At 40.3% G+C, this 13940-nt stretch overlaps 1 protein-coding gene and 1 long non-coding RNA gene across 3 annotated transcripts in view; one reads left to right on the top strand and one right to left on the bottom strand.

The window, feature by feature from the left end:
* The window catches only part of ALDH1A2 (aldehyde dehydrogenase 1 family member A2), a 56991-nt gene that overhangs the window by 13896 nt on the left and 29155 nt on the right, over positions 1–13940 (bottom strand). For both annotated transcript variants that reach the window (XM_068410222.1, XM_068410221.1), the window contains exons 5-7: positions 9957–10018; positions 7064–7192; positions 6818–6931 (exon numbers count right to left, since the gene is read on the bottom strand). In XM_068410222.1, the coding sequence (XP_068266323.1) occupies positions 6818–6931; positions 7064–7192; positions 9957–10018 (305 nt within the window). The remainder of the gene's footprint in view (positions 1–6817; positions 6932–7063; positions 7193–9956; positions 10019–13940) is intronic.
* The window catches only part of LOC137668588 (uncharacterized), a 132518-nt gene that overhangs the window by 92035 nt on the left and 26543 nt on the right, over positions 1–13940 (top strand). The window lies entirely within an intron of this gene.

Raw genomic sequence — 13940 nt, 5'->3', positions numbered from 1 at the left:
ATGGAGCTGTGCGATTATTCAGCAGGAATGTTGGCAGAGAAAGCCCTGACTCCCCATCCTTGTTTTGAATAGGCTTCAAGATTGATATCAGGAGTATCCCTGGATAGCTTGTGAAGTACCATAACCTTGTAAGCTGCATGGAGGGTGAGGCTGATGTAATTCGGCCCATCTCAAAAAGAACAATTTGTTATTCAGAACAACAGCAACAAAAAAGATTAAAGCAGCATTTTGTGGCACCCCTGTGCAAAAGAGCTGTTTGAAGAATAGTCCTGGAAGGGTCTGTTTCTGGACTGTGAACTGTATGACGTTAGGCATTGAGAGTGTGTCATGATATAAAACATTGGATTATTGCTTATTTATGCCTTCTGTGTTTAGAAGTTTAATGTCTCTTTCAAGAGGAGGCTTATGCAGTCATATTTTAAATACTTTGTGCAGAAATTCAAAGTCTGTGGCCTTTCATGTTCTCTTCATTTTCTGTTTTCAGACAGAAATCAACGTTTCTGAATGGTACAGGTGGGTTTGCCTGTTACTGTTAAAGCACTGAAAGTCTCACGAGTCAAAAGCAAACCTCCAAGGTTTGTGATACTTCCTCTACCGCTCTGTCAGAATGTCTGGCTTCTCCTCTGCTCTTAACCTTCCTTTGATCACAGATAGATGGTAAATCATTAGGGAACACCTGAATGTAGGGGAACAGCAGTCTAGCTGAACAGCAGGTCACTTTCTTGCACACTGCCACTGACAAGACTGTGAAGGTAAGACTGCACAGAAAGCTATGTAGATTAAAAGATTCCATGAACAGTACAAAAATTGACAGAGGAGACATACATCTTCAGTTACTTAGGCATTTTAAGTAACTGGGCTGCCCATCTTCGCTATTATACCTTTCTTGAGATATTGAGAGAATATCTGAAGAGCAGTAAGTGTTTTAAGTTACAAGAGAATGACTAAGTTGTGTGGAGATGGTATGATCAGGCAGAAATTTTCTATGTTTTCTGGAATTGCAGTTTTCTCTCTCCAGCTATTGAGGCACTGGATGTCAGTGTTTTGGCAAAACCTTCAAACCCATGCTGCTGCTTATTTAAGTCTGTCTGAATTTTTTTAAATTCTGGATTGTATGCAAAATCTTTCTGAGAAACATTTTAGGACCTCATGGCACGTTCAGGGTGTCTCCAGCAAAGACAAGTGAATTTTGAAATACTGACATGGAGGAAAGCAGCTTTATTTGACTGTGCAATGCCCTGTCTGAGAAGCAGCCCTGAAAAGAGCATAGTGAACAGTGCAGCACAAGTAAAAAGGCATTCCCAAACAGAAATTCCTAGAGAGAATCCTATGCTATAAATGGCTTATTTGTTCCTTGGGTTAAGTCCTGGCCCATGGAAGTCTGTGGCTAAACTCTTGTTAACTTTGACAGGGCTGATACACCACCCTATTTGTTTCAGTTTTAAGAAGGCGGATCCTTTTGACATGTGTCTTTTATAGGCAAAGAGGCACATCAGTTGTCCAAGGACAGCTCCCTAAATTTACCAGAAACACCAAGGAAGCAAAAGGGAAACAACTACTTTTCATTGAGGAGGCACAAACTGTCCAAGATACGATCAAAAAGATTCAGCAGAAGCAGGAATGAATGATAATGTAGCCTCCCTAAATCCTCCTTGTATTGAACAGGGCATGTGTGTAGCACGGTAAGCTAAGAGACTTCTCAGAACAGGTCAAATCACCGTTAGGATTGTTGTTGCTAAAGTAGAAAATGCCAGGATGTAATTCTTCATGATATTCAAAACCAGCAAGAGATTGTGTGATCCAGGAGAGCTGACACAACTCATTGTTTGTGCAGTAGGTAGACATTCTGTCTACATCATGCATTGTGACATTCATCTCACTTCGGAAATGAAAGGAGAATCCTGCTGAGTAAATTAGAATCAGTGGTAATACAGCTGTTAGCTACAAACATTTGTTTGGCATGAATCAATCTCGACTCTCCTGTAGTTTGCTTTGATGGTCTCTCTAGTATCTTGTTGACTAATGATGAGATCATGGTTTGTTAATCTAAGTGCATAAAGAAAACATTCTGCCAAGCAAAATGCAGACTCTTTTGCTGGCGTTTATTGCAGTTGTTTATAGACCTTTTGTTTACACAGGCATCCAAACCGATTTGTTGGATATTTATTTGGGTTACTCTACAGAACTGCATGAACACAGACCTGAATCCTATCTTTAATCTGTCTACATTTTAATGGGTCATAGTTTGAACAAAGTGGAAACCAGCCACTTAGGATACATTTCTTGTTGGCCAGGGCTTCAAATGTTTTGTATGCTATCTATAATTCTCATCGTGAGAGCGTTTAACAACTGGGGAGAGTTGTAAGCCACTCTGATTTGGAGGTAACACATTTGGTTTTGAACAGAAGTTATTAGAACTCATTAAACTTTTGCAACCAGCAAAATATAATTTTTAACGCAGCCAGTGCTTTAAATGCACATATTTTTAAATTTATGACTTCTTGCTTTCCATAGTAATCTCTAGTTGGAAGCCCAGAGCATACTGCACCCAACTATTCCATGTGCACCAGGAACTTACGGGTATGCAGTTCCCATTCAAATGGAGCACACAGACATGGCCAGACAGCTCACAGCAGTCAAAATGGCTGTATTTGCAAAGCCTGTAACTGAATCCACAGATTTGAATGGAAATAAAGGCAAATGAAGAGTAAAGCAGCTTCTGATGGCTGCTTTTCTCTGCTATTTGAAGGCCTCTCACCTTTGCTACTTAGCAAAAGTTCCTTCAGAAAATAAGAAGGTAATATGAAGAACCTCTCTGCATTTCTGATATGTGTAAAAATTGTCCCCTCATCAGCACTTGTCTTGGAAATAAATAATGATGTCCACTGTTCATTTAACTGGGGAAGAGAAGAGACTCGTATAACCTCTCCTGTACTTCTGAGGTCTGCAGCCCAACAGCAGACGCACAGGTAAGCCAGACATCCTGAGTTTGGATCTGATGTTAAGCTCAGAATACATAAATGACTGAGTTTTATTTTAATTAAATTATTGCTAGTAATTTTTAAAAGGAACTCAAATAGACAAGAATACATGGAACAATGAAGAAGCTGAGGCAGACAGGGGCAGAGTAGAAGGGAAAGGCACGTGTAGTGAACAACTGGGATGGTGGGGGAGATGATAGCTGAGCTTTAGAGAACCACTCTCAAGGTCCGGGTGAGTGAGAGTTCAACCCTACAGCTAGGGACCAGAAAGATCAAGGAGAAACACAGTAAAACGTAATGAGATATTTAAATTGATTATGGGCTTTCAAGGGAAGGTAGGAAAGGGGTAGGAGCAAGTGTGGACATGGTCAGACTGGCTGGAAAAAAGATTGGTTTTGGAAGTTTAAATTTCATCTGATTGTGGAAGATGAGGAAAAAAATGTGTCAGTGAAGCCTGAGAGATTGCCGTAATTAAGGAGGATCATGGATTAGCCCTGGTTCACTAAAAACAACACAGTAAAAATAAACACTTTTGTTAAAATGCTTATAGCAAACAAGCTGCTGTAGAGTATGAACCGAAGCGAACAGAGAAGCCAAGAAAGGTGCTGGAATCTAAGAAGGCACATTATTTTTAGGCTTGCTTTCATACTCAGTATGATTTTCTTCCTTTCAGTGTGACAGTTGTCAAAGTGAAATTCATAGCCTGCCAGGTCTCTGCAGAACCCTGCCTAGTGAGCTGCAGAGGGAAGAGTTTTGAAAGCCGTGCACTAGGGGACTGGGAGAGGAGGTGATCCATGGGAGGGTGTTTCCTAAGAAGGAGGCAGGCTAAGGGATGAAAGAGTCAGCAGACTGCTCTTTTAATGTGCGTGAGCTAACCCATAAAAGGAGGGGTCAGAGGGAAAGAGGGAGAGAAGTGGGATCAAACAGTCATGGTACCACAGAAAAAGAGCTTTTCATGATTTTTCACGTATTATTTGGCGGGGGGGTGGGAAGTGTGTGAAAAGTTAATAGTAGTACTTAATTTTTAAAGCACTAGAGACTCTAAGAAACAGAAAAGAAATAGGGAGTGCAGACTAGACCAGCATCATAAATTAGAAACCAGTGTCTTAGATTAGAAGTCATTTATGTGTTGTCATTGCACAGGAATGGGCTTGAGTCCTCACAACAGTCAGGAGTTTCAAGAGCTACTGGACTAATGCATGGCTGACAGGCCATTTGTTGCTATTAAATACAATTGTCCACATGCACCTTCGGGCTCAGGAAGTCTTTAAATTGTTGATTACGAGAAATTGTGATGCTACAGCAAGGAAAGGATCACTCTACACGTACTCTCTTCTTCTATAAGCATCTGTTACTGCTCATGTTGCAAGATAAGGTGCTAGGCTGGCTGGATCTTTGGTGTGGCTATGTCAGGCTTTTATTGAGTTAAGGTCATGAACTTGGCCTTTTGGCTCATATTTCAATGGATTGAGTTCTACAAATTTTGGAAAACATTAGCATTAAATTTTCTGTAGGACAAGTAGCCTGTTTTCTGCCTTTAAAAAAACTTTGCAGGAAATAGATAGTAATAGCCTGGTTTTGGTGATTTTTTACAGGCAGATGGGGAGTTTTCATTAGCCATAAGTATATATCTCAAAGGTAAAGAGTTTGTATTTTTTTCCAAAAGAACTTCATGGTGAGAACTTGTGAAAAACCTGTGCTTCAGACATCTAAACTTGAAGATTTTTGCTTTTGTACTGATAGGCTTCATCATGAACTTGCTCAAGCTCAAAGTATTAACTGCCTTAACTAGCACCTGGATGAAATGGGGGAATGGAAGTTAATATCGTGGCATTTATATATCTGGTGGCTATCGGAAATCCACCTCACTGGAGTGTACAGTTGACATGCCTCAGACAAGACCAGAGAGACAAAATATTTCCATTATTATTTCATTAAAAATTGAAATCTGTTTTGGAGAAGTCAAAGACTCTATAGTACAGCTCATATCACAGCATTGTGTTTAAAACGTTACAATGTTGACTTGCTGTTACAAAAATTCAGTGTTACAGGAAATCAGAAACAATATGGAATAGTTTACACTAACTCTGCATTAAAACATTCCATCTGTTCTTGCTTTAGGTTCTTAGAGAATTGCTTTTTCATCTCTGTAATGCTTTTCACTTCCTATTAGTAAGGCTTTTAAAGGTAGGCACTGAGTTAGTATAAAACCCACAGCTTTTGAATTTAAATGCCTATTAAAACTAAAGCTGTCTGGAACTACAATAAAAATTTATTTTGGCTACAAAAGACAACTTTGAAACTTAACCCATCTGTATTTTTCCTCCTCCAAACAGTGCAACATCCTGTATGATAGAATATTTATCTTAAACAGAGACCACATATCTTTATGAAAACAATTGTTTCAACTTAATTTATGGGGGGTAAGCAGCTCATATTAAAGTTTTCAATATTCCAGGATGATAATATGAATTGGTTACAGGAGATATAATGACTAGAGTAGTTCCACAGAATAATCTGAAAGCTGATGTTGCCATTGACTTAGAATGTAACCTGTGTATATTATAATCTAAAATTGCCATAAAAAATTCCTGTACAGGCATACAGTAATTGCAGAACAAGTGGGTGTGTGCAAATTAGGCATACGACTGCAGCTACATTTTCCTGGTAATTTAGGCTCATGTACAGTGACTTCCAAACTCAATTACAGGATAATTTCACCAGAATAATTTATTTGAAATAATTGAACTGGTCTCTGCAATCCCTGGGCCCACCAGGGAGATACCCACACATATCTACTAGGGCTGCTTGGTCAGTGAATTTATCGACTCAAATCAAAAACAAATTGACTCACTGTGAAGAGCAGTATCCCTGGGATGCATAAAGCCCACGAGTGGGAGTCAAACATATCAAAGAGAGACTGGATCCCTGGGGTTTAACTCCCTCCATACAATAGTCTGTCAGATTTCGAATTGAAAAGGGCCGGGTTTAGCACTCTCTAAATATAACCAGCCCTGAAACTCCCACTGAGATTCCTTTCTGTCTGCCTTCAGACGATGAGATAAGGCCCCTTCTCCTGTGACTTCAGTCTGGAGTACCTCTGTCATCCCCACCCCAACCCTGATAACAGCCAGCTTTGCACATATTTGAGAGCAAGACACGATCTGAGTTTTGAGGGATTCCTTACTCCTTCTGTAGATTACAGCCTTCGTCTTCAGACCAAACCTCCTCTGTAACATCTGCATCATAGACTCATAGCAAGACACTTTGGCATCCAGGAGACAACTGACTCCCTTCATCTTCTGGCCAGCTTCTTTACATCATTTTGGGAACAGACACCTTGGACAATCTCCTTTTCTCCCTGCACTCCTTCCTTTTTAGACCTCCTTCTCATCCTCAATATACTTGAATGCAGCATCAAAGTTGAAGTACATTTGCCCCAATTTGGCCCTTTCCTCTCCCTTTTTCCCCAAGTACGCCAAGATACACAAATTATGGATGCTAAAGCAGCATTTATGTGTGCTGTGATATACACGGGATGTTCTGCCTACTTGCATGTGATTCACATCCTCATAAGCCCACAGGAAATCCCAGTAATATTTTTCCAGGCATACCTCCTGTGCTGAGGTGCCGAGCACAGCAGGGGCCAGAGGAAAGGAGCCATTTCTGCTTCAGAAGTACTGTGGTACTTAAGTTTAGCTGGGAAGGACAGACCACTGTTATTTAGATGTAGCACTTTTACTCAGTGACAGTGAGAAATGTAGCACAAGGGCTTAATACTATCTCCCTAAGTATTTAATCACATTTTACAGTAACATATTCGGGAATACTCTTACCTCAGTGGATCCAGTAAAAGCAATTTTATCAATGCCGACATGAGATGCTATGGCTGCACCAACAATTGGACCAAATCCTGGTAAAATATTGACAACTCCTGGTGGAAAGCCAGCCTGTCAAAATAGGAATGAATGAAGGAAAGCATGATTTATGCAAACTGACAGAGCACATTATACAAGGCATGTGCTGGTAGTCCCTTCCCCACAAGGAGAGACAGAGACATTATTCCTGTCAATTATTCTTACCTCCTTGATGAGGGCTCCCATATAGAGAGCACTGAGTGGTGTTTGTTCTGCTGGTTTAATAACTACTGTATTGCCACAGCACAGAGCTGGAGCAATCTTCCATGCAAACATCAGCAGGGGGAAGTTCCACTGTAGGAAAAAATAAAAGTTGATAGATGGAAAAATATTGCAGTGGTGTTTTGTTTTCAAGATGTCAAGCTGCTACCTCACTTATTTCTCAGGCTGATCCTCAACATAAATCTTTCCCAGCACAAAGGAAGGGGTTTTTTTTAAATTACTGCCATTAAGAAAGCGACAACAGTGACCTTTTAGTTCTTTCTCTCCTGTTCAAAGAAATACAGCCCTCACCCGCAGTCTTCATAAAAGAATCGTCTGTTACCTGTTAATTTTTTCAGTCACAATTTTTTATTTCATTTACTGTTTTGCAATTGGCAATTTTAATTCCCCTAATGACAAATAGTTCTTGCTTCTGATATATTTGGAAAGAACTGTTTGTTCATGCTGAAGCACTTCTGGATGTAAATTTCCTATCCCTGAACACATCTTAAGATATAAAATTTATGCTCAAAATTATATAATCCTTAATTGACAGGATTACAATTAAAACCCCATAAGTGTCAATGCTCGGTCAAAAGCATTTAATTTTCTCGAAAACTTCTTACTGAGCAATTTATATGGAAGACGTTAAAAGAACAGTAAAAACCAAGTTGAGAAATGCTCTTTGCTGATATAAAATTTTGTATCATCATTAATTTCAACTTCATTTAACTTCAGCAGAGGATGTAGTGAATTATATTAGTTTGATGCACAAACAAGTTGTGGGTAAAGGTAAGAGTGACAAGCCTTTCTGCATCAAGGCCTGATCCTAACAGGTTAAGTGGATAGTCCTGCTGATTTCAGTGGAAATGCCAGAGTAATAAAATAACTGCATTTGCACAATCACTCTTATAAATGCATATAATAATCTCCTTTGGAAAGAAAATAGAAAATAGAAAATAGCAGTCACAAAGAGTCAGCCACTGGCCAGAACATGTTATTGCCTGATGCATATCAGCTGCCACTTTCACGGACATCTCTCTAGCTCTCTAGCCCCTGGCTAGCTTGAAAAAATACACAACTGTCTTTTCCTTCACCGAACACCCAATTTTTTACTCCCTCGGTTGTTTATAAACTCCGGAGACAAAGTGATGTTTTAATTCCATCTCCAGTATATAAACCTGGGAGGGGAGCTATAGGGCCAACAGTGTGCTGACAGCCTGCACTTTCTAATGGTATTGCAAGGAGAGCTCTGACGAGTTTTATAGGGTAGTATATAACCCTGTTTATGCTACAAAGCTGCCAAAGAGCATATGTTTTGATGGAAGCTATGATGTGAAAGAGGATGAGGAGTTTAGTGTCAGGCTTGCTGTGTAATTTTATTTTTGTAATAACATATTTGCTAGTGTAATGGCTAAGTGTATGCAGCGGCTCAGGGGCTGTACTCTGTGACTGGTAGCTGTGGAGGAAATATATAGCAGACTAGCAGCAGTGTTAGAGTAGATGCGTATGACAGCCACGTTGAAGTTTTGGAGGACAAACGTGGAGGAAGAATGAACAAGTATGGTAGATGGCTGGGTACCCTGAACAGAGTTTTACAAGTCTAAACTAAACAAATCCTGCTTTTGGCATGATCGTCAGCCCACGGCCAAGTTTCTTCAAGAGATCTGTCAGTTAAGCTCAATGAGACAAGCCTAAGAGTTGTCCAGCAACTTTGGGGTTAGAAGTTGGGGTTGTCATTTTGCAAATGCTTATCTGTGTGCTTGGCTGAAGAATGGGGACAGAGCTGTGGAATCACTCATGCGTAAGGACCGCTTGAGAGTCAAGTTAGGAGAGTGCGTAGGTGTTCGCAGGACGTGTGTAGCCACAGACTGAGTCGTTTGCGTGTTTCTCCGAGTTTCTACGGAGTGCCAAACACAATAGCCAGCCCTTAACAAAGACGTGAAATAACAACAAATATAAATAGGGAAAAAGGGCTTAACATTGTTAAAGTAATCTTTTCTGACTGCTCCTCTTTTAATGGAATTGCTGCATGTTGCTGTTCAGTGGTTTTACGGTTAACAGGGACAAAATAAAAAACAACATCAACAAAACTTTCAGAGAATGTCCTGATTAGTTCCCCAGTGCTTTGTTAAAGAAAAAAAGCTTCCACACAATATTTTAATAGCTATATGTGAGCCTCCCATTGAAATTTCTGCCAAAGCTGGTTAACTGATTCTTCTGAAAAAGTTAGCTGCTCTGTGTAATTCTCATGCAGTGTTCAGCAAGAGTATATTAAGGATGTATATTGAGGTGTAGGGGGAGTATTAGATTTGATAAAATGCTGTGTTTCTCTCTCATAACAAGTAAAACAAACATTTCATGTCTTTTATTAGCTACACAATGTTAATTGTAATGATATGTCTCCTGGAGTTTCGTTTTCTCCTCCAGCCTTGTAAAAGAAATAGCAGGAAAGAATGGAATTAAAATGCATCACATTCTCCCAGGAACTGAGGAGCCTGTTAAATCACAGTAAAAACTAAATAAATAAAAAGACTACCACAGCAAAGCATCAATTTTCCATAAGTTGTGTGAACATCCATAACCACTGACAGCATATTAACACTGTGTTTTGCTTTGCTTGTTTTAATCATGAGAATTCTATGACTTGAGAACTTAACTCCTAATAACAGAGCCTAAACCCTATTAGCATGTTCAAATAAGCATTTGCAGGGAGGCTGTTAAAGATATGTCAACAATATGAGCTCAGCTTTTTTCGTAATGGAAAACACACATAGCTGAGGACCATGTTTTATGTGTCTTTAAAGAGAGCTGGTTCAAATGAAAATAAATAGAAAGCGCTAGTAGAGATACTCACAGGGATGATCTGTCCACACACTCCGATGGGTTCGTGTCTTGTAAACGTAAAATAATCTCCATCTGAAACAGATGAGCATGGTTACTCTCAAGTGCAGTTTGACTTGGCAGAACAAAAAAAAAATTGGGGGGTGGGGGGAAGCTTGAAGGATCAGCCTTTGATGGCAGTAAAAGAAATAAAGAAGTCATGGAAATGTTTTTTCATGAGCCAGCATGGGAAACCTAGGTTCAGGAGCTACCTAATTGTTCTTTCTGTAGAACAAAGGAAGCAGGCATCCCATCAGAAAGTAACCTGCTTTGTTCCTTGGGAAAGAGGACAAGCTGTACCGCACAAAAAAGGGCGACAGCAAGGAAGCCACTTACTGGCCTCTGCTGATTTCAGGGTGTGAGAAGTGAAGGAATAGTCACAAAGACAATTTCCTGAAAGGCATGACTGGAACACAGCAATATAAAGGTGTATATACAAGCAGATGTGGGATAATAGAGTAGCATCCATCTCACTCATCTTCCATTGAAGACACAGGCAGTTTGAAGCAATGGGACAATATACCACAATCTGTAGATGTGGAATGAAGAGGGGAAGCCTGTGACTGATGTGTACTTGAGCATAATTTACTGCAGAAGACAACACTGAGGAGAATACAGGGGTCATCGTATAGGCATACTCTGATAGCTGACTTGTAGAACAAGGCCTGTACCAGAAATAGCCCCAAGCTAAATAGGCAGTCAATAGGGAAAGTTGGATGCAGACAGAAAACAAGACAACAGAGAATAAGAGAAGTTTTCACAAGCCTTTTGGGCGAGGTAGAGGTTAACAAATAAATGAAGGGACCAAGTCACTGGAAACTTGGAAATGATGGGCTTTTTCTCACTGGACTTTTGACAGAAAGAAGGATATGGACTAAGAAAGATCCTAACAACAAAGATGCAGGAAAAGCAGACTGCATTTTTACAAACAGCAGGTGTGGATGGTATGAGGCTAAAGGGAATTACTTAATTAACTCTCTGATCTGGTATTTATTTTTAAGGTCCTGATGGACAAAAATGGCAAAAAACTCCAGGGGTGAGAGGTATAATTAGTTAAAGTGAGTGCTACGCTAGATCTGCAGTCCTTAACTAAAGCACCGTTAGCTCAGGGCAGCCTGAGTCAGGTCATGAAATAAACAGATCTGTGATTTGGGGTCAGGTCTGTGGGAACCTTCCACACGGCCCGGCCTGCTCAGAGCGGCACGTCTCTGTGCTGGCTCATTTTGCACAGCTGGTATAAGTGACTGTCATGGGGGCTGATGGAGTTCATGCTCTTTCACAAAGCTGCATGGCTGTTGCTGCTTCAGCACTTGCCTGTGATCTGGGAGTGCATGCTGAGGTTATACATGCTGTGATACAATGTAGGTTTCTTCCCAGCTGATAAAGAGCAGGAAAATGTGGGGACCAGTTAAGGTACTGTCTAACCATCTGCTTTGTGAGTGTGCATGGCCTGCATGTGTGCAAAGTGGATTTACAGCACTTTTGTACCTAAATTGAGTCTTGTAGCTGTATAAACTAGCCCAGGCTCAAACCACCTCTGAATTTAAGTCAAATGTTTTTCAGTGAGGCTACAGCTGAGGGAAGGGCTACGCTAAAGGCAGGAGCTGAATGTGCCCCTTGGCCTGTAGTGCTTGCTCATCTAGAATAACTTGAATCTCTTTACTTAGAAAAATCATTTCAACTAAATATGTGAGAATGATGAGAAGGTTACCTAGGCTCAATCACAGGAGATGATTTACCAGGATAGGGAGTGGTCAGACAGAGGAAGGGAGCAAGAGGAGGGGAGATGAGAGTGCTTTTGCTCCCATTGTCACTGTGCAACACAGGGGTATGTGCTTTCCTTCACGTGGTGTGAGAGCACGTGGGCAGCTGTGGCATCTACTCATTCAGTCCGGAGCTGCAGCCAGCCTTGTTCAGTATCGAGGAAAGACCTAACTTCACAATGGAGAGTACAAGCTGAGAACCTGCTGCAATGTCTTGTACTGTACATCTGGTAACAATAAATGGGTTAATCCATAAAGCTTCTTGGGTTTAAGTAAAGACTTCAACTTGAATTTGATTAGAAATAACTTATTTTCAGGTCTGCTTATTTCTGTACATCTACTTTACAGGATTTGCTCAGTAGAAACTTGAGCTAGAGTAGCTATTACATCAGCTGGGAACCAGATACAGAATAATTATGAGAATGGTAACAATAGTCTGCAATGCAGACAAGGGACAGAACAGAGGAAATAAAGGAGGGAGGGAGAGAGAGAAAAGAGATTCACATCAGGAAAAGGAGGAAGAAAATAGTTGATCATTTGGTTTGCTCTGCATTGACAAAATGTCATTGCACCGTTTTGATCTCTAGATGCTTAACAACTTCCCAGTGGAGATGAGAATATTTGTTTCACAAACTGAGATGATCAGTGTGATCTTCTAGGTTATCTTTCAGATAGCTAGCAGTGGTTCACAGGCCAGACAGAAGTAAAGTCAAAATACAGAGAAGTATATACAAGCAAAACTAAGTGCTCAAGAGGCACATAGAGGAGTCAGCTAAAAATACCAGCTTGTACTTGGTGGTACTGTGAGGGGTGAATTCTCAGCCAGAAGGATGGTGACAACATAACAGTAACAAAGTTACGTTAGCACTGTCTGACTTTAGATTGTCACTGCATAATCATTGCCACATGTCTGCGTGCTTCATAACAAAGTTATAGATAACCTGAACCTTCTTGCCAAGTCAGACAAATGGTGGTTAATTCTGCCGACTGTAGGCAGAGCGTTCTTTCCGCAGAGCTATACCTCCCATGCAGAGTTGCTTGCCCTGCTTTCTTCCACTAGACTTTAGACAGCTGCCCTCTTTGACACCTACTTCCAAAGTACATCATCCACAGACTTACTGTTAAGATGGGATTTTTGAGGTTGCTTTCTAACAATACCTTTGTGAACATACGTGACTTGAAGTTATTCAGAAGCTTCAGATGCCTCTGGACAGGCCAAAGATGTATCTAAGAGCTGCCTTGTCCACAGCATAAAATAAGCTGACAAAATAACTCAAGATTGATGAAGTGAATCACTTTTTCTGAACAGTGAGCACAGAAAGCTCCCCTGTGCTCAGAAATTAAACAGGAGACTTCGAAATGTTTTAGAGTTTTAAGATTACTTTCTACAAGTCATGCTAATGACACTTACTCTAAGGTGCTGTTGCTGATGATTGCTACTCTTTCTTACTTCTACTAGCTGGCAGCCAGAAGAACATTGCCTGAGAGGGATCTGACAGTCTGATCCCACATCCAATCTAAAAATTTGTCTTAAAAGTTTTTTTTTTTAATATTCGCAGCTGATGTAAACTGACATTCTTCAGTCCTCACTGATATTAATAGAGCCAGATCAATCTGCAGCTGCTTAGCACCTGGCCCAAAGATTTTTATTTTTTAATCAGAAAGAAAGCCCCATTTATCCAGGGATCTCACTTTGGGACAGCAATACCTTCCACAGATGTGTTTGCTCAGATTCCCATCAGGAGTCTCCGTCCCGGATATTTTGTTTGCGTAGCAATCATAATACCATCATATGCCTCATATAGCAGGACACAGCAAACAAGTGGGTGAGGAAAGCTGAGCTGGTTCTTTAAGCTGTATCATATATTGATTTAAAGATACATTTTTGCTTGCATTCAGTTTATTAGTTTAACAGTTTCTACTCTAGCCTCATTCTGTTTTAATTTAAATCATCAAGGCTTTATGCATGGGAGCAAGCAAAGGGTAGTCTGAAGGTTTTAGCAGCTCTGGGACCAAAAGGAATGTGACTGTAAAACGCACTGTTCTCCTACTTGTCTATCACTTGCCTATTTTTATTTTAGAGGAAAAGAAAACCTCAACAGAAGCAGATGAAAGACTGGGAGGTTTCAGATTTATTAGCACACTGAAGAGAAAGAGAAGGAGATTTAATAGGGTTTTTATTTTGGTTTTGTTGT

Source organism: Nyctibius grandis, chromosome 11 (assembly GCF_013368605.1).
Source record: "Nyctibius grandis isolate bNycGra1 chromosome 11, bNycGra1.pri, whole genome shotgun sequence".
In the NCBI taxonomy this organism is placed as follows: domain Eukaryota; kingdom Metazoa; phylum Chordata; class Aves; order Nyctibiiformes; family Nyctibiidae; genus Nyctibius; species Nyctibius grandis.
This window is presented reverse-complemented; position numbering and strand designations above follow the sequence as displayed.